The sequence below is a fragment of the Coffea eugenioides genome, unplaced genomic scaffold (assembly GCF_003713205.1).
Source record: "Coffea eugenioides isolate CCC68of unplaced genomic scaffold, Ceug_1.0 ScVebR1_252;HRSCAF=894, whole genome shotgun sequence".
Classification (NCBI taxonomy): Eukaryota; Viridiplantae; Streptophyta; class Magnoliopsida; order Gentianales; family Rubiaceae; genus Coffea; species Coffea eugenioides.
Window position 1 is genome coordinate 27,227 of NW_020863025.1, and position 21,802 is coordinate 49,028.

The 21,802-nt window shown below is 38.9% G+C and overlaps 1 protein-coding gene across 1 annotated transcript in view; it reads left to right on the top strand.

The window, feature by feature from the left end:
- LOC113756903 overlaps positions 1–20,791 on the top strand; it is a 44,259-nt gene extending 23,468 nt beyond the window's left edge. The window contains exon 2 of the mRNA XM_027300374.1: positions 20,536–20,791. Coding sequence (XP_027156175.1) covers positions 20,536–20,791 — 256 coding nt within the window. The remainder of the gene's footprint in view (positions 1–20,535) is intronic.
- The last annotated feature ends 1,011 nt before the right edge of the window (positions 20,792–21,802 follow it).

Sequence of the window (21,802 nt, forward strand, 5' to 3'; positions counted from 1 at the left end):
GCCGTCCGTATCCTTTTATTGAATTTAAATGTGATGTTAGTTCGGATTACTTGTTGAACGTTTGACTGAGCAGCTTTGTATTTATGTGAACTTTACTTATCTGCATGAGTGTACCTCATTGGGCGAAAGCTCACTCCATTGCCTTTGTTTTCCTTACAGGGATGTGAATACCTTTTGGAAACTGTGAATTTGAAGCCGAGTTGAGCTAGTTTAATATACTTTTGTATAGCTCCTCGATGGTTGGAAAACCTAAATGTATTTTGTTTTAACACTATCTTTTGAGTTATTAGTTGGGAACCTTACATGTATAAATGTGATTGGCACTGTTCATGTGCGGCTCTGATATTCCATTTTCGTTTCGTGGTTTTGATCTGTTTGAGCACGCTAATACCTTCCGGAACGTTTTAGGCTGTATATAACCGTGCTAGTAGTCTTGGCGAGACCTGGGCAGGCAGTCTGCTAACCCCTTTGGTACGCCTTAGGGGAAGGTGGGGCTGTCACAGATTGAGTACACCACTTGAACACCACCTTATTATCTTAATCCTCTTGTTATTATTGCATAAATATCATCCCTTAATCAGCCAAGAGAGGGCCGAAATTGTTGACCAAGAAAGAGGGGAAAAAAAGAAAAATTTGAGCTTTGATCTTGAGGCGACACTTGGCAACCATCCATGGGTTGTTTGACCAACCAATTTCCTTCATTTTTATCACCAAATTCACTTCCTTTCCTCTTCATTTCTGTATATTCTGGCCGAGCTTAAGGGAGAGAAAAACCTAGTGAGCAAACTCCAACTTTCACCTTGAATCATCTTCATTTGAGAGAAATCACCCAATCCAAACCGATTAAACTTTCATTTTAGTACTTAGGAAGTTTTGTGTGGTAAAAGTTGTGGATGAAAGCGGTGTGGTTCTCATCTACAAGAACTTTTTGGAAGTTATCATGGCTGTCTTTCCTTTCTCTTCCTTAATCTTGTTTAAGTTTGGATAGAAACTCATATTCTTGGCTTATGATGGTTAATTAGTTAGTTTTGAATGATATGTTGAAATGTTTGGCTAGGGTTTGATATTTACAGTTGTAATTATTGTTTTCATCTAGTATATGATGTTGATGAGCTTGGATAGGGACTTGGGGTAGTGATTCAAGACATAAATCTGATTTTTCGAGTATTGAATCATCAAATTCCAAAAATTGTAGGCCAATCTGTCCTGTTTCTGACCTGTAAATTCGAGTATGATAGAGGCTGAATTACGCTTAGGGAAAAACGTAAAAGTTTTAAGGAATGGAGTTATATAGCTGCCTGTAAAATTTCAGCTCAATCAGAGCATTGTAGCTTATGAAATGACTAAAATACTCCTGACTGCAAATGCACTGTTTCGCGGACAGTTTTTTGTTTTCTTTGAGATTTCACATTTTGACCTTGAAAATGTATGATTTGGGGGTTGATGTCTTCATAGGAAATGTAGTTCTCTGTTTTAGCTTCAAAACGGTATAAAGTGTACCCCAATCCGATAAGCGTAGCTTCAGTGGTGATCGAAACACTAAGAGACGTCAAACCTGTAACTTTGGCTCTGTTTTTCACTTTGATCCGTATCAAATCAGCATTTGGTCAAAACACGAAAATTTTAGTTCTATGTTTCAGCTTTCCCACGCATATTAAAGTGCCTCAATTGGACTTTTTTAGCTTGAGTTAATGCCATTTGAATCCAGTGCAGACAACCAGACTGACAATGAAATTCTGGTTCTGTTATCTGTAAATTCGACCCGGATCAACTATGAACTGGGTTGACTTGTGTTCATGAAAGTTGTAACCCTTTGTCTTAGTTTCGAAACGCTACCTAGTACACCTTAATCCGATAGCCACAGCTCCAGTTATGGTCCAAACTGTGCAACCCGTTCTCTTACCATTTTCATTTCCGAGCACGTGCACATGCATTTAATTGCCGTTTTTGCTACTTTGCCGTTTTAGTCTTTATTTCCATTGTGATGGTTGTTTGACTGATAGTTGAGTATAATCTTCTATTACAAGCAGTGACAACCCAGACGGAGTCGGTGGACCTGTATAAATTGCCTTGGTTTACGTGCTAGTTATTTTGGGTGAGTAATTGGATATGTTTATCTAATAAATTGTCAAAGTACTTTGTATATGTTAATGGATACTTAGGCAAGAGTGTACTTTATCTCACTCGACCTAAACCCATTCTCTGTTCTTGATTCAATATGTGAAGATACATGCCTTGTGTTGAATTGAACCCCTTGTGCTGTGTGCTGTTGGGGTGATTACTTGACTTGAGTATTTTGATGAGTACTTTGTTGAGAGATATCCTTTGTTGAGAGATTGGATATCTCAGAGCTTGATTTCAGCCCGGTTCTAAGGGTAGACGGACTATTCGAACCGGCCGAGACTTGGTTGAAGTTAGTCCTATGCTAACCTTGGGATTTTATTTTTTGTTAAAGCAAAATGATTTTGCTTTTGCTCGAGCTGTTGTGTGCTGTTGACTGGCCAGCGGGGGTGGATAAGGTGAACGGAAAAAGTAAGTGGAGTCTACGAACTATGAGTATTTTGGTTGACGGAGTGTCAACAGGTGGTCAAGCTCGGGGAATTGAACTGGTTTTGAAGCCACTTGTATCCTACCATTGTGATGTTGCATTTCAATTTATTGATGCTAAATATCTTGGTTTACATGTTTATTTGGATGTGATTTTATGTTTTTATCCCCAATTATTCACTAAGCATATAGCTTACCCTATTCCATTTGTTTTTCTTAGCAAGGGCCGACGCGGGGATCGCTCGAGAATGTGTATAGTATATGTGACTTTTGGTTTATAGAATAGTTGATTTTGCCCTAATCTTGTTATAAGTTGACTAGTAAGATATATATATTTGTTGTGGTGGTTATAGTTAGTAGCTTTTCTAGGGTTTACTTTCTAGTACTAGTGGTGTGTATGGCTTGATGTAATAGTTTACACAACTTTTGAAGATGTAATAGTGTAAATAGAACTTTCTTTTAGCGTAAAATCTATTTTCTCATTTTTGGTATCGAGTCCTGACGCGAGTTAGGCAGACAATCCACTAAGCCCTTTGGTACGCCTCTGGGTTGTGAGAACCCTGAAAATATATATACAAATATCATTGCATATTTTATTTGCACTTCTAATTCTTTAATAAATTTTAGCATTTAATCTAATTGTTTTTAAATAAGTGCGTAAAAATAATTTTTATGTGCAAAATAAAAGAATTGTGTTAACTATTAAATTCCTTGGCTTTATTATATTAAATTAATATTTCGAAGGTAAATTATTTCATTTATTTAATAACTAATTTCTCCGAATTCTGTTAGCTAAACTTTAATCGTTAATAATGTTCAAGGTTAATAGAAACCTTAGCATTAAGATGCAATCAACAAATTATAGATAAACATGACACAGGTATACTAAACATACTTAAGACATAAAATTTCGATAACTGAAGCCTTGCAAAATTAGTGTATTGTTAGGAGCTTAATTTGGATTCGAGATAAATTTTGGGGTTAAGTTAGAACTAAGGAACTTAAGTGGATATTAGAAGGAGATGTGAAAGACTAAAATGCCCTCCATACAATCTCAAAATGACCATGCAACCCCAAAACCAATTTTCGGACAACATTATAACCAACCTCTCCATTCGGCCAATGCAAAATTTATCCACTTCAACACTCAATCAATCACACACTTCACCTCCCTCAATCGAGCACCATCTTCTCTCCAGTACCTCACTTCAGCTTCGCACCACCATTTCACCACCCTACCTCACCTCGTGAGTACAGACGAAAGAAAAGAAAGGGAGCCGCGTGAGAGCTGCAATATTTCAGCTCTGTCCGAGAAGGAGAAGCGAGAGAGAGAAAGGAAGAGAGGACTGTGCGTGAGTTTCATTCTGCACCCTTCACCTTCACCTCCACCAGTTGTGACCAGTCTCAACCGCCATCAGCTGCGATCATCTATCCACTTCAACACCCCAGCTGCAACATCAACCAGAACCAAACCTGCGCGCGAGCCGAGAGAAAATTTTGCAGCTTTCTTATGCGTGAGCTAAGTTACAAGCCGAGGTACATCTTGGATTTAGATTGCTTAATTACGAGTAGGAGATGATGTTAAGGAGCTTGCATGTTGATCTTAACCGTTCGGATGATGATTTAGGAAAGAAAACCTGATGTGCGCAAAAAGAAATGGTTCGGCCGAGAGCTGATTAAGAAATGTAGGACTTAATTTGCTTTATTGTGATAATCTGAACCTGCCATTGTGATTAGCTAACTAAAACTTGGATGATTAAGCTGGTTATGGCCGTGCATGTTGAGCTTATGCATTCGGATGATGAAATTGAAACAAGAGAAAGTCTGATTTTGGGAAGAAATGGAATGTGCCGTGAGATGATCCAGAAATGTAGCTTCTAACTTGTTAAATTCCGATAATCTGAGCCTATAGTTGTGATTAACTAGTTAATAACTATGTATTTAAGCTTTGCATGCAGTTAATCACCTCGGCTAAAGAAAAAAAAAACAGAAAACTGCTACATGCATGATCAACCAAGGCCAGCTGAAACCATTTCTGGAATTTGGATGACTTTTGTTGTTGATCGAATTTAATTTCTGAACTAGATATGTTAATCAACGAGTTAAGCGCTTGTATGTTGGATTTGAGCACTTAAAAACTCTGTTTTAGCCGAGGAAAAGTTAGATTAAGAACATCTAAGTGCTGGAAAATTTTCAGTTTAGTCAAGAGAGGAAGAAAGGAATTTTCCCAAATTTCTTTTGGTGAATTTTAGTTCTAAAAATGCTGTTTTGAGCTGTAAAATATTTCAGGCTTATTGACCCCATTCAAGAACATATTAAGAGGGCCGTGCATGTGAAGTTTGGGGTGACAATTTGATTTTATCATGGCTACAAGGATGAGTTGAATTTATCGGCATTGGAAGGAATAATTTTAGAATATAATTATTGAGAAATGTCTAAATCTGCATTTGGTTAAGTGTAATGAGATTCTGGTTGAGATCTTGGACAAAATATGATTGCAAATCTTGCCTTACATTCATATACCTGTTAGTGATTCTAAACGTTCGAAATTCTGGCTCTATTGTAATAATAAATAATTGTTGGATGCTAAGGGCTAATGATTGATGAAACCCTTGGCCATTTGAGTGATTTTCACAAGTGTTAAAGCTTTGATAATAGCTACTGGTTATTACATCTATTTGGATTAAATCGTGATTTGATATAAGCGTGCCAAAACCAAGAGCTAATGATTGACGAAGCCTTGGTTATTTGTTTTACTTTTGATCAAAAATGAATCTGTTGAAACCTAGGGCTAACGATTGACAAAGCCCTAGTGATTTGCTATTTGAAATGTGATTTTGGCCATGACGGCAAATCCGAGTTATAATGCGCTTGTGAATTGGAATCGAGAAATGCGTTTCGACCCTGTGATCTTGAGTAACTTTTGATCAAGCGAATTAAAGATATTTTGGCCCTGGTATTGAACGATAAAATTTAGTATTGAGTATGTTCGCCTTAAACACTGCCAACTCGACATTTTCCCCTTTAGCTTAAACTAGCTTAATATTTATAGAAAATGATTTTTCTAGTTTTTAAAACCCTAAATCTTGTCTTATTTCCTTTTCTTTCTTTAAGATTTGTCCTTGGCTAGTTACCTATAGGAAAAGTTCCAAAATGCGAGTTTTACTAACTTTAACTAAAAGCATAGAAAACTTGTTCGGCAAGAAACCTTCTTTCACGTAAAATAGTTCTAGTAACATTTTTACAAGAAAAAGTAACTTTAAGGAAACTTTACAAAGTATTTTTCTAGTTCTAATATTAAATGGTTGTCGACTTATTTCAAGAAAATAAATTAGTTATACATACGAGTAATTTTCCTACGTAACCCTAGAAATGGTATAGCCAACTTATAGTTTCAAAATTTAAAATTTTAGGGTTTAGCGAGGACGCGGATTTCGATTCCCAACTTGATCTGTAACTTCACTCTTGGTGAATGTCCCTGCTTGTTCTGTGCTTACTTGATTAAAGCGCTTTCGTGATATCATATGTAATAATGGCAAAATGATTTCTGATCCATCGAAGTGAGCGGTGTGTACTTTATCGCACCAGCCTTTCGAGTGGTGACTTGTGTGAAATGTTTTCGTGATTATCTCAGTGTTGTAACGTCGTTGGGTGAATCCCTCGACTAGTGAATCAGTGTGAATCAGTGAGGTATACTCGAGTATTACCGAACTACAATTGCGGTGTGCGGGCCCGGTAGGGGGTTGATTGGTGGACGGAGATCGGTGAAAATGGTGTGCGGGCCCGGGACAGGGGTATGATTGGAGGGCAGGATTAAGAGGAAGAATGAACAGATCTAAATGGACTGTAGGTAGTGAGAGTTGACGGGGGGTCAACTACGATAAATTTTGGCCAAGCACGGAAATGGCTCCTGAGAGCCCTGTATCCTACCTTGTGCTGTTATCCGCTTTCTTAATTGTTGAACTTAAATACTCGTTACTTGCCTTATGTGATTGCATGTTTTGGGGCACCACTGAGCTTTAGTGTGAGAACCCGTAAAACCCTCATTATTTTCCTAGGGTTTATTTCCCCTTAATTGCATGTTTTCTGCATTTTCTGGCTTAGACATATTTTCTTAGTGGATTTTATGAGCAGTTATAGTTTTAAGATGATTTTTCTAGCATTGGTGAATTTTTAGAAAATTAAGAATCTATATTGGACGTGGGACCCACTAGTGCGAAAAGTTCGGAAAAATTCGGCCAATAAGGTTAAGTTTTGGATACTGTGTAAAATTTGTCGGGTGTTAAGTGATAAGTAGAATGTGTGAAGTGATTGATGTGAGAGAGAAAAGAATGATAAGGATGCATTTAATAAGGTGACAAGTGTCACCTCCTCATTGGTTGCACTTTAAGAATTACTATTCAATTTCTTGACTTTTTTGACCCAAGGATTAAATATCAAAAAAATGCCCAAAAATCACCATTTTTCTTCTCTTGTTGGCCGGCTCTCTAAGCTCAAGAAGGAAGGAGAAACTCTTCAAGTTCTAGCTTCTACTTGGTGCAAATCAACCCAAAACATTTGCTTCCATCCATTTCATTCCATAAAATCCTATCTTCTAGTGCTAGTAAGGGTTGTAGTGAAGTTTGTTTGAAGCTCTAAGGTGTCCACAATCTCTCTTTCCCTTGTTTCTTGGTAAGTGATGCTACAACCTCTCCCCTAAACCTAATGAGGGTTATATTATGCTTAATGGTGGCATGAGTGAAGGAATATATGATTTATTTCTTGATTTGAAGAGTTTTGGTGAATTTTTTATTTTATTGGGAATTTTTCTGGTTTAATATGAATGGGATGTTGTGGCCTTGTATGATGAATGGTAATGGCTGATAATGGCTCTATGAGGTGTATTGGATAAGAAAATGTAATCAATTTTGGATTTGGATGGAAAATGAAAAGTTAGGGTTCATATTTTTCCCAATTCTGTCCGGTTTTGGATCATAGGGTTAGAGGCCGAATTGGACTTTTCTCAAAACATGAAAGTTGTAGGTATTGATGAGTAGGAGGTTCCTGAAAAATTTCAGGGCAATTGGACAAGTGTAGAGTGAGTTATGCCGTTTTTACTGTTGCTGTTTTTGGTGCACAGAATGTCCGAACTGCGATATAAATTTCCTGTTTTGACTGGAATTGGTTTGGATTTTGAAGTTGGTGTCTTCTGAGGAAATGTAGCTGGATGTCTTAGCTAACTTATGCCTTTGGAATTTCGGCATTTGGACCTATGTAGGCTGAGATTGACGTATTACAGTTTTCTGCGTTTTGCAAACCTGTTTTGGGAATTCTGGTATAGTATTTCGTATATTTGACCTAGTTGTGTTAGGAACTGGATTGAGTGACCTTCTACATTGTTGTAGTTCTGTTTCTTGGCTTCGAAATGGTGGGTCTTACACCCCCATCCGATAATTGTAGTGAGAGTTGTGCCATTACCGCATTATGAGGTCAAATCCGGTTTTCATATCAAGGCCTTAGTTAAAGCCCTTTCTTCATTTCTGGTTTCCTTTAATGTTTGTAAATGCTTATGGAACTTTATTGGGGTCATGTTTGGCCTTGGTTTATGACTCGTTAGCGAGTCTTATTGTATTTGTTTACATGTTTTTAGGTCGTGACGGTGGTGCAACGTTCTTTTGACTAAAGTGCTTGAAACTACATTTGCTAGCTTGGTGAGTGTATTACTCACTTATGTGCTATTATATGGCTTTGATATTTGAACTTGAGAGGTTGAATGTTAATTAATTGAAGTGAGAGTGTACTTTATCATTCTCACTTATTGTATCGCATGTTATTGAAAAGTTATTGGAATTTTACATGAAATGTTATATGAAATGAAATACATGACTTCAAATGTTATCCATGAGCTCAACCCCATTGGTAGTTGATTGAATCGAGCCAGCAAGGGCTTGGTCGTGACAATTAATGAGCCTTGGGTAAGGTTATATGGAATCGTGTAGTATGAGAGACTCTCGATTCCGGTATACTCGAGTAATACCACAATGCATGCGTTTGGATTTCGGGCCCGGTTGAGGAATGTTAGGAGGAAGGGAATGGAAGTTAAGTGGGTCTACAGTTGGTTACTTTTCAAACATTGACGGAGAGTCAATGAGACCGATCAAGAATTCAAACGAGGAAAAGGGCTCTTGAGAGCCACCCGTATCCTTTTATCCTCATTATTAATGTGTGGCTTTATTTATTTTGGTAAATTGGACTGTTAAGCTTGATGTATCCATGAACTTGGTTGCTTGAGTTGTATTTTCACTGGGCAATTAGCTCACCCCGTTCCTTTTGTTTTCCTTACAGGAATATGACTCTTTTGGAATGAATTTTGATAAATGGTTGCCGAATGAACTAGATGAATGACTCTTTTGTATTGTATATAAAATGGGACCCTAAATGTATCATTAGGGCCGTTTTCACTTTTGTTTTGGCAAACCATATATGTAGCGACTTTTGTATCACTTTTAAATGTCATTTTTGGTTTGTAAAAGCTAAATGTTATGTGGTTTATGTAATTCGATGTTTGGTTGGGTTCGGACGAGTCGGTTACTATTCATGGCCGACTCCGGATTTTGTTTCTTTTATTTTGGGTTATTTTGCCCTTTTGCCTTATTTGCGCGCGTTATAAGTTCCGGAACGTGAAAGATCGCTCTATACTGCACCGTTAGTCCTGGCGAGAGCTGGGCAGGCAGTCCGCTAACCTCTTTGGTTCGCCTTAGGGGAAAGTGGGGCTGTCACAGGTGGTATCAGAGCCACTTCGCGTGGTCTCTGCGCGGAGTGAGCCTAGGGCCAAGTGGTGTTATGGTCCTGATTTCATGGAGATGTCTAAGTGCTCGTTTGAGCGTAAGTTATGAATGGGGCATGTTATAAGTGTAAAAATCTTTATTATGCAACGTTGAGGAAGATAGATATGTATGTCGGGTAGGAATCTATAATATGGATGATTTACGCTTGGGACCGGCCGGCTCGAGTTGTGAATTATCTTAAATGGGATTCTTGCGCCCGGATACGAAAGACACGAGAGTCTAGGTTAGAAAGAATGGGACGAAATCTAAGGAGGCAGCTCGAGTGTATTCACTGGAGCCACAACAGGTCCCCGATTCTCCTGAGAGTGAGGAAGGTACGATTGCGGTATTTCTGCGGAAATATTAGTAGATCCCGGTGTTACTCATCCATTTATCAGTCCCAATTCTGATGGATGAAATGGATATCACGCCTACCTGAAAGTAGTAATACTTTGGGGAAAATCATCGTTTGACTCTTGGTATGGTTTGTAAGGATCGCAGGGTTTGGGTAGGAGAGAGAATAGTGTTCGCGAAGAAAAAAAAATCATGGGATAGAAAAGGCTACCTGGGAGGTGGAAAAAAAAAAACAATACCTTGAGCTATTTGTGAACCATGATAAGGAATTTCGAGGACGAAATTCTTTTAAGGGGGAGAGAGTGTGAGAACCCGTAAAACCCTCATTATTTTCCTAGGGTTTATTTCCCCTTAATTGCATGTTTTCTGCATTTTCTGGCTTAGACATATTTTCTTAGTGGATTTTATGAGCAGTTATAGTTTTAAGATGATTTTTCTAGCATTGGTGAATTTTTAGAAAATTAAGAATCTATATTGGACGTGGGACCCACTAGTGCGAAAAGTTCGGAAAAATTCGGCCAATAAGGTTAAGTTTCGGATACTGTGAAAAATTTATCGGGTGTTAAGAGATAAGTAGTGTGTGTGAAGTGATTGATGTGAGAGAGAAAAGATTGATAAGGATGCATTTAATAAGGTGACAAGTGTCACCTCCTCATTGGTTGCACTTTAAGAATTACTATTCAATTTCTTGACTTTTTTGACCCAAGGATTAAATATCAAAAAAATGCCCAAAAATCACCATTTTTCTTCTCTTGTTGGCCGGCTCTCTAAGCTCAAGAAGGAAGGAGAAACTCTTCAAGTTCTAGCTTCTACTTGGTGCAAATCAACCCAAAACATTTGCTTCCATCCATTTCATTCCATAAAATCCTATCTTCTAGTGCTAGTAAGGGTTGTAGTGAAGTTTGTTTGAAGCTCTAAGGTGTCCACAATCTCTCTTTCCCTTGTTTCTTGGTAAGTGATGCTACAACCTCTCCCCTAAACCTAATGAGGGTTATATTATGCTTAATGGTGGCATGAGTGAAGGAATATATGATTTATTTCTTGATTTGAAGAGTTTTGGTGAATTTTTTATTTTATTGGGAATTTTTCTGGTTTAATATGAATGGGATGTTGTGGCCTTGTATGATGAATGGTAATGGCTGATAATGGCTCTATGAGGTGTATTGGATAAGAAAATGTAATCAATTTTGGATTTGGATGGAAAATGAAAAGTTAGGGTTCATATTTTTCCCAATTCTGTCCGGTTTTGGATCATAGGGTTAGAGGCCGAATTGGACTTTTCTCAAAACATGAAAGTTGTAGGTATTGATGAGTAGGAGGTTCCTGAAAAATTTCAGGGCAATTGGACGAGTGTAGAGTGAGTTATGCCGTTTTTACTGTTGCTGTTTTTGGTGCACAGAATGTCCGAACTGCGATATAAATTTCCTGTTTTGACTGGAATTGGTTTGGATTTTGAAGTTGGTGTCTTCTGAGGAAATGTAGCTGGATGTCTTAGCTAACTTATGCCTTTGGAATTTCGGCATTTGGACCTATGTAGGCTGAGATTGACGTATTACAGTTTTCTGCGTTTTGCAAACCTGTTTTGGGAATTCTGGTATAGTATTTCGTATATTTGACCTAGTTGTGTTAGGAACTGGATTGAGTGACCTTCTACATTGTTGTAGTTCTGTTTCTTGGCTTCGAAATGGTGGGTCTTACACCCCCATCCGATAATTGTAGTGAGAGTTGTGCCATTACCGCATTATGAGGTCAAATCCGGTTTTCATATCAAGGCCTTAGTTAAAGCCCTTTCTTCATTTCTGGTTTCCTTTAATGTTTGTAAATGCTTATGGAACTTTATTGGGGTCATGTTTGGCCTTGGTTTATGACTCGTTAGCGAGTCTTATTGTATTTGTTTACATGTTTTTAGGTCGTGACGGTGGTGCAACGTTCTTTTGACTAAAGTGCTTGAAACTACATTTGCTAGCTTGGTGAGTGTATTACTCACTTATGTGCTATTATATGGCTTTGATATTTGAACTTGAGAGGTTGAATGTTAATTAATTGAAGTGAGAGTGTACTTTATCATTCTCACTTATTGTATCGCATGTTATTGAAAAGTTATTGGAATTTTACATGAAATGTTATATGAAATGAACTACATGACTTCAAATGTTATCCATGAGCTCAACCCCATTGGTAGTTGATTGAATCGAGCCAGCAAGGGCTTGGTCGTGACAATTAATGAGCCTTGGGTAAGGTTATATGGAATCGTGTAGTATGAGAGACTCTCGATTCCGGTATACTCGAGTAATACCACAATGCAAGTGTTTGGATTTCGGGCCCGGTTGAGGAATGTTAGGAGGAAGGGAATGGAAGTTAAGAGGAGTCTACGGTTGGTTGCCTTTCAGACATTGACGGAGAGTCAATGAGACCTGATCAAGAATTCAAACGAGGAAAAGGGCTCTTGAGAGCCACCCGTATCCTTTTATCCTCATTATTAATGTGTGGCTTTATTTATTTTGGTAAATTGGACTGTTAAGCTTGATGTATCCATGAACTTGGTTGCTTGAGTTGTATTCTCACTGGGCAATTAGCTCACCCCGTTCCTTTTGTTTTCCTTACAGGAATATGACTCTTTTGGAATGAATTTTGATAAATGGTTGCCGAATGAACTAGATGAATGACTCTTTTGTATTGTATATAAAATGGGACCCTAAATGTATCATTAGGGCCGTTTTCACTTTTGTTTTGGCAAACCATATATGTAGCGACTTTTGTATCACTTTTAAATGTCATTTTTGGTTTGTAAAAGCTAAATGTTATGTGGTTTATGTAATTCGATGTTTGGTTGGGTTCGGACGAGTCGGTTACTATTCATGGCCGACTCCGGATTTCATTTTCTTTTATTTTGGGTTATTTTACCCTTTTGCCTTATTTGCGCGCGTTATAAGTTCCGGAACGTGAAAGATCGCTCTATACTGCACCGTTAGTCCTGGCGAGAGCTGGGCAGGCAGTCCGCTAACCTCTTTGGTTCGCCTTAGGGGAAAGTGGGGCTGTCACAGGTGGTATCAGAGCCACTTCGCGTGGTCTCTGCGCGGAGTGAGCCTAGGGCCAAGTGGTGTTATGGTCCTGATTTCATGGAGATGTCTAAGTGCTCGTTTGAGCGTAAGTTATGAATGGGGCATGTTATAAGTGTAAAAATCTTTATTATGCAACGTGAGGAAGATAGATATGTATGTCGGGTAGGAATCTATAATATGGATGATTTACGCTTGGGACCGGCCGGCTCGAGTTGTGAATTATCTTAAATGGGATTCTTGCGCCCGGATACGAAAGACACGAGAGTCTAGGTTAGAAAGAATGGGACGAAATCTAAGGAGGCAGCTCGAGTGTATTCACTGGAGCCACAACAGGTCCCCGATTCTCCTGAGAGTGAGGAAGGTACGATTGCGGTATTTCTGCGGAAATATTAGTAGATCCCGGTGTTACTCATCCATTTATCAGTCCCAATTCTGATGGATGAAATGGATATCACGCCTACCTGAAAGTAGTAATACTTTGGGGAAAATCATCGTTTGACTCTTGGTATGGTTTGTAAGGATCGCAGGGTTTGGGTAGGAGAGAGAATAGTGTTCGCGAAGAAAAAAAAATCATGGGATAGAAAAGGCTACCTGGGAGGTGGAAAAAAAAAAACAATACCTTGAGCTATTTGTGAACCATGATAAGGAATTTCGAGGACGAAATTCTTTTAAGGGGGAGAGAGTGTGAGAACCCGTAAAACCCTCATTATTTTCCTAGGGTTTATTTCCCCTTAATTGCATGTTTTCTGCATTTTCTGGCTTAGACATATTTTCTTAGTGGATTTTATGAGCAGTTATAGTTTTAAGATGATTTTTCTAGCATTGGTGAATTTTTAGAAAATTAAGAATCTATATTGGACTTGGGACCCACTAGTGCAAAAAGTTCGGAAAAATTCGGCCAATAAGGTTAAGTTTCGGATACTGTGAAAAATTTATCGGGTGTTAAGAGATAAGTAGTGTGTGTGAAGTGATTGATGTGAGAGAGAAAAGATTGATAAGGATGCATTTAATAAGGTGACAAGTGTCACCTCCTCATTGGTTGCACTTTAAGAATTACTATTCAATTTCTTGACTTTTTTGACCCAAGGATTAAATATCAAAAAAATGCCCAAAAATCACCATTTTTCTTCTCTTGTTGGCCGGCTCTCTAAGCTCAAGAAGGAAGGAGAAACTCTTCAAGTTCTAGCTTCTACTTGGTGCAAATCAACCCAAAACATTTGCTTCCATCCATTTCATTCCATAAAATCCTATCTTCTAGTGCTAGTAAGGGTTGTAGTGAAGTTTGTTTGAAGCTCTAAGGTGTCCACAATCTCTCTTTCCCTTGTTTCTTGGTAAGTGATGCTACAACCTCTCCCCTAAACCTAATGAGGGTTATATTATGCTTAATGGTGGCATGAGTGAAGGAATATATGATTTATTTCTTGATTTGAAGAGTTTTGGTGAATTTTTTATTTTATTGGGAATTTTTCTGGTTTAATATGAATGGGATGTTGTGGCCTTGTATGATGAATGGTAATGGCTGATAATGGCTCTATGAGGTGTATTGGATAAGAAAATGTAATCAATTTTGGATTTGGATGGAAAATGAAAAGTTAGGGTTCATATTTTTCCCAATTCTGTCCGGTTTTGGATCATAGGGTTAGAGGCCGAATTGGACTTTTCTCAAAACATGAAAGTTGTAGGTATTGATGAGTAGGAGGTTCCTGAAAAATTTCAGGGCAATTGGACGAGTGTAGAGTGAGTTATGCCGTTTTTACTGTTGCTGTTTTTGGTGCACAGAATGTCCGAACTGCGATATAAATTTCCTGTTTTGACTGGAATTGGTTTGGATTTTGAAGTTGGTGTCTTCTGAGGAAATGTAGCTGGATGTCTTAGCTAACTTATGCCTTTGGAATTTCGGCATTTGGACCTATGTAGGCTGAGATTGACGTATTACAGTTTTCTGCGTTTTGCAAACCTGTTTTGGGAATTCTGGTATAGTATTTCGTATATTTGACCTAGTTGTGTTAGGAACTGGATTGAGTGACCTTCTACATTGTTGTAGTTCTGTTTCTTGGCTTCGAAATGGTGGGTCTTACACCCCCATCCGATAATTGTAGTGAGAGTTGTGCCATTACCGCATTATGAGGTCAAATCCGGTTTTCATATCAAGGCCTTAGTTAAAGCCCTTTCTTCATTTCTGGTTTCCTTTAATGTTTGTAAATGCTTATGGAACTTTATTGGGGTCATGTTTGGCCTTGGTTTATGACTCGTTAGCGAGTCTTATTGTATTTGTTTACATGTTTTTAGGTCGTGACGGTGGTGCAACGTTCTTTTGACTAAAGTGCTTGAAACTACATTTGCTAGCTTGGTGAGTGTATTACTCACTTATGTGCTATTATATGGCTTTGATATTTGAACTTGAGAGGTTGAATGTTAATTAATTGAAGTGAGAGTGTACTTTATCATTCTCACTTATTGTATCGCATGTTATTGAAAAGTTATTGGAATTTTACATGAAATGTTATATGAAATGAACTACATGACTTCAAATGTTATCCATGAGCTCAACCCCATTGGTAGTTGATTGAATCGAGCCAGCAAGGGCTTGGTCGTGACAATTAATGAGCCTTGGGTAAGGTTATATGGAATCGTGTAGTATGAGAGACTCTCGATTCCGGTATACTCGAGTAATACCACAATGCAAGTGTTTGGATTTCGGGCCCGGTTGAGGAATGTTAGGAGGAAGGGAATGGAAGTTAAGAGGAGTCTACGGTTGGTTGCCTTTCAGACATTGACGGAGAGTCAATGAGACCTGATCAAGAATTCAAACGAGGAAAAGGGCTCTTGAGAGCCACCCGTATCCTTTTATCCTCATTATTAATGTGTGGCTTTATTTATTTTGGTAAATTGGACTGTTAAGCTTGATGTATCCATGAACTTGGTTGCTTGAGTTGTATTCTCACTGGGCAATTAGCTCACCCCGTTCCTTTTGTTTTCCTTACAGGAATATGACTCTTTTGGAATGAATTTTGATAAATGGTTGCCGAATGAACTAGATGAATGACTCTTTTGTATTGTATATAAAATGGGACCCTAAATGTATCATTAGGGCCGTTTTCACTTTTGTTTTGGCAAACCATATATGTAGCGACTTTTGTATCACTTTTAAATGTCATTTTTGGTTTGTAAAAGCTAAATGTTATGTGGTTTATGTAATTCGATGTTTGGTTGGGTTCGGACGAGTCGGTTACTATTCATGGCCGACTCCGGATTTCATTTTCTTTTATTTTGGGTTATTTTACCCTTTTGCCTTATTTGCGCGCGTTATAAGTTCCGGAACGTGAAAGATCGCTCTATACTGCACCGTTAGTCCTGGCGAGAGCTGGGCAGGCAGTCCGCTAACCTCTTTGGTTCGCCTTAGGGGAAAGTGGGGCTGTCACAGGTGGTATCAGAGCCACTTCGCGTGGTCTCTGCGCGGAGTGAGCCTAGGGCCAAGTGGTGTTATGGTCCTGATTTCATGGAGATGTCTAAGTGCTCGTTTGAGCGTAAGTTATGAATGGGGCATGTTATAAGTGTAAAAATCTTTATTATGCAACGTGAGGAAGATAGATATGTATGTCGGGTAGGAATCTATAATATGGATGATTTACGCTTGGGACCGGCCGGCTCGAGTTGTGAATTATCTTAAATGGGATTCTTGCGCCCGGATACGAAAGACACGAGAGTCTAGGTTAGAAAGAATGGGACGAAATCTAAGGAGGCAGCTCGAGTGTATTCACTGGAGCCACAACAGGTCCCCGATTCTCCTGAGAGTGAGGAAGGTACGATTGCGGTATTTCTGCGGAAATATTAGTAGATCCCGGTGTTACTCATCCATTTATCAGTCCCAATTCTGATGGATGAAATGGATATCACGCCTACCTGAAAGTAGTAATACTTTGGGGAAAATCATCGTTTGACTCTTGGTATGGTTTGTAAGGATCGCAGGGTTTGGGTAGGAGAGAGAATAGTGTTCGCGAAGAAAAAAAAATCATGGGATAGAAAAGGCTACCTGGGAGGTGGAAAAAAAAAAACAATACCTTGAGCTATTTGTGAACCATGATAAGGAATTTCGAGGACGAAATTCTTTTAAGGGGGAGAGAGTGTGAGAACCCGTAAAACCCTCATTATTTTCCTAGGGTTTATTTCCCCTTAATTGCATGTTTTCTGCATTTTCTGGCTTAGACATATTTTCTTAGTGGATTTTATGAGCAGTTATAGTTTTAAGATGATTTTTCTAGCATTGGTGAATTTTTAGAAAATTAAGAATCTATATTGGACTTGGGACCCACTAGTGCAAAAAGTTCGGAAAAATTCGGCCAATAAGGTTAAGTTTCGGATACTGTGAAAAATTTATCGGGTGTTAAGAGATAAGTAGTGTGTGTGAAGTGATTGATGTGAGAGAGAAAAGATTGATAAGGATGCATTTAATAAGGTGACAAGTGTCACCTCCTCATTGGTTGCACTTTAAGAATTACTATTCAATTTCTTGACTTTTTTGACCCAAGGATTAAATATCAAAAAAATGCCCAAAAATCACCATTTTTCTTCTCTTGTTGGCCGGCTCTCTAAGCTCAAGAAGGAAGGAGAAACTCTTCAAGTTCTAGCTTCTACTTGGTGCAAATCAACCCAAAACATTTGCTTCCATCCATTTCATTCCATAAAATCCTATCTTCTAGTGCTAGTAAGGGTTGTAGTGAAGTTTGTTTGAAGCTCTAAGGTGTCCACAATCTCTCTTTCCCTTGTTTCTTGGTAAGTGATGCTACAACCTCTCCCCTAAACCTAATGAGGGTTATATTATGCTTAATGGTGGCATGAGTGAAGGAATATATGATTTATTTCTTGATTTGAAGAGTTTTGGTGAATTTTTTATTTTATTGGGAATTTTTCTGGTTTAATATGAATGGGATGTTGTGGCCTTGTATGATGAATGGTAATGGCTGATAATGGCTCTATGAGGTGTATTGGATAAGAAAATGTAATCAATTTTGGATTTGGATGGAAAATGAAAAGTTAGGGTTCATATTTTTCCCAATTCTGTCCGGTTTTGGATCATAGGGTTAGAGGCCGAATTGGACTTTTCTCAAAACATGAAAGTTGTAGGTATTGATGAGTAGGAGGTTCCTGAAAAATTTCAGGGAAATTGCACGAGTGTAGAGTGAGTTATACCGTTTTTACTGTTGCTGTTTTTGGTGCACAGAATGTCCGAACTGCGATATAAATTTCCTGTTTTGACTGGAATTGGTTTGGATTTTGAAGTTGGTGTCTTCTGAGGAAATGTAGCTGGATGTCTTAGCTAACTTATGCCTTTGGAATTTCGGCATTTGGACCTATGTAGGCTGAGATTGACGTATTACAGTTTTCTGCGTTTTGCAAACCTGTTTTGGGAATTCTGGTATAGTATTTCGTATATTTGACCTAGTTGTGTTAGGAACTGGATTGAGTGACCTTCTACATTGTTGTAGTTCTGTTTCTTGGCTTCGAAATGGTGGGTCTTACACCCCCATCCGATAATTGTAGTGAGATTTGTGCCATTACCGCATTATGAGGTCAAATCCGGTTTTCATATCAAGGCCTTAGTTAAAGCCCTTTCTTAATTTCTGGTTTCCTTTAATGTTTGTAAATGCTTATGGAACTTTATTGGGGTCATGTTTGGCCTTGGTTTATGACTCGTTAGCGAGTCTTATTGTATTTGTTTACATGTTTTAGGTCGTGACGGTGGTGCAACGTTCTTTTGACTAAAGTGCTTGAAACTACATTTGCTAGCTTGGTGAGTGTACTACTCACTTATGTGCTATTATATGGCTTTGATATTTGAACTTGAGAGGTTGAATGTTAATTAATTGAAGTGAGAGTGTACTTTATCATTCTCACTTATTGTATCGCATGTTATTGAAAAGTTATTGGAATTTTACATGAAATGTTATATGAAATGAACTACATGACTTCAAATGTTATCCATGAGCTCAACCCCATTGGTAGTTGATTGAATCGAGCCAGCAAGGGCTTGGTCGTGACAATTAATGAGCCTTGGGTAAGGTTATATGGAATCGTGTAGTATGAGAGACTCTCGATTCCGGTATACTCGAGTAATACCACAATGCAAGTGTTTGGATTTCGGGCCCGGTTGAGGAATGTTAGGAGGAAGGGAATGGAAGTTAAGAGGAGTCTACGGTTGGTTGCCTTTCAGACATTGACGGAGAGTCAATGAGACCTGATCAAGAATTCAAACGAGGAAAAGGGCTCTTGAGAGCCACCCGTATCCTTTTATCCTCATTATTAATGTGTGGCTTTATTTATTTTGGTAAATTGGACTGTTAAGCTTGATGTATCCATGAACTTGGTTGCTTGAGTTGTATTCTCACTGGGCAATTAGCTCACCCCGTTCCTTTTGTTTTCCTTACAGGAATATGACTCTTTTGGAATGAATTTTGATAAATGGTTGCCGAATGAACTAGATGAATGACTCTTTTGTATTGTATATAAAATGGGACCCTAAATGTATCATTAGGGCCGTTTTCACTTTTGTTTTGGCAAACCATATATGTAGCGACTTTTGTATCACTTTTAAATGTCATTTTTGGTTTGTAAAAGCTAAATGTTATGTGGTTTATGTAATTCGATGTTTGGTTGGGTTCGGACGAGTCGGTTACTATTCATGGCCGACTCCGGATTTCATTTTCTTTTATTTTGGGTTATTTTACCCTTTTGCCTTATTTGCGCGCGTTATAAGTTCCGGAACGTGAAAGATCGCTCTATACTGCACCGTTTGTCCTGGCGAGAGCTGGGCAGACAGTCCGCTAACCTCTTTGGTTCGCCTTAGGGGAAAGTGGGGCTGTCACATTTAGCTCACCCCACGGTCATTTATTTTCCTTGACAGGTCCTGGCTCTTGAGCAAGACTTGAAATCTGATTTCACTTTTAAGCATGTAGTTTGAGTTAAACATTGTGTCTTCTATTTTGGATTGCCTCTTGAAGCTGGAGAAGTGTAAAACCTGGATTTGTTGTTTGGCTTGTACTAATGTATTTGGATTGTATGTTTTTGTTGCCTGGTTTGTAACGCGTGAGGCATTTAAGAATCGACGATTGGCTATCTTATAAATGTTGTTATCTTTGAAGTTAATGATGATTTAGTTATCAGTCTATTTGGAAGGAAACTGTGTTGTAATAGTTTAGTTTATTCTTCGGAAGGATTTGGGCTAGATCGCTTGCGTGAGTCCTGGCGAGAGCTAGGCAGACGGCCCTCCAACCCTCTGGTTCGCCTTAGGGGGAAGTGAGGTCGCCACAGGTGGTATCAGAGCTTAGGTTAGAAAAGTTATTCGAAAGACATATTAGATGTGTTAAAAAAAAAACCCTAATCCTTTCTAGAGGTAAGGATTGAGACTATTAGCTATACCTCAAGTGATATCTGAACCCGTTAGCCATTTAAGTTTTAACCCTTGGGTTTTAATTATTTTGCTGGTATGGAGAATGGTAACGGACAATGCTAACGGTACTGGAGCGTCTAATGGACATGTAGAAGCCGCTTAGATCCATTTCCTATTGGCCACGAGGCAGGGGAGATCGAGTACGATACTCACCTGTTGATAGATACCCTCGCTGCCAGTGTAGGGCATGTACGCGTAACCCTAACGACTTGGTGCTGATCCTTAGATGATGAGGCACCGCCATTTGTGGGATGCTAACCACACCTGACCAGGATGTGGAGGAGCTAAGTATCATGGTGGATACCAGTTGACCGTATAGCCGATCGGAGATTAGGCTAGCTGCTGAGCATAATAGGTTGGAGGCTGCTCGTTTGGAGATTGAGCGACAGAGGTCTAGGGTGATTCGACTAGCTAAGGGGATCCGTGATAGGAGTGCCGGTATCAGGGTCGATGCCGCTATGTTGATGGACGAGGCCACTAGTTTTCTTCAGGGTAACGAGCAGGCAGACCCGGAGGAGGATCCGGAGGAGGATCCGGCGCAGGACGTTGCTCCTGATAGCCCTGCTGAGGGTTAGGCTAGGATCGACTTGATTATACTAGATATGTAGGGTTAGGAAAGGGGGACATTAGTTAAGTCATCAAATTTTGTCTAGGTGGATGACTTGCTTCCGAGGCACCATATCCCTAATTTTTTTTGTTTAAGGGATTATTTGTATGTATTTTGTTAACTCATGTGCCTTATTTTTTTGAAAATGTCCCAACCTGTTATCTGTATGACTTTCACACGCGAATATATGCTAAGTGCTTTATTTTCTTTTCCCTCCATTTCCAAGTTGATTTTAGTTACAAAGAGAATAATAATAGTTATAAATAAATAATCAACTCGCCTAATTGCATTACTTTTCATAATAGGCATAATTAAACTATGGACCGCCAAGTGATAGGAAGGGGACGTGGGAGACCTACTAGACAACACCCAGAAGCGGGTAGTGATAGGGAACCCTGTGACGGCCCCACCTCCCCCTAAGGCGAACTAGAGGGTTCGGCGGGCAGCCTGCCCAGCTCTCGCCGGGACTCAAAATTTTAAAACAATAAAATTAAATAAACCCACAAGCATACCATTCACAAGATATCTAACGCCAAAAGAGTTCTATTTACATCTTCAAAAGTATCGAGTCAAACCACTCTAATACATTAGAATAACAACCAGCAGAAGGTGGACCCTATGGAGGGTTCTTATACAAACCACCAAAACAAAAACAAACATCCTAACTGTTCGACTGTTACAATCAAACCTAACTATACTAGTGTATGTGTCAAAAGTCCCCGCGTCGGCCCCTGCTAAGGAAAACAAAAGGAAAGGGGTAAGTTATATGCTTAGTAAGTAAACAGGGGCAAAAGCGTAAATCTCACGTAACAACAATTGCACAGTAAGAGTAAAGCAAAAGCAGAAAAGTAACATCACATAATAAGGATACAGGTGGCTCCAAAGCCAAGTCATTTGCCATGCGTGATCTCCTGTCGACACTCCGTCGACCATAAATAAGGTCCGTAGAAACTGCACTTGTACACCCACCGAACACCTT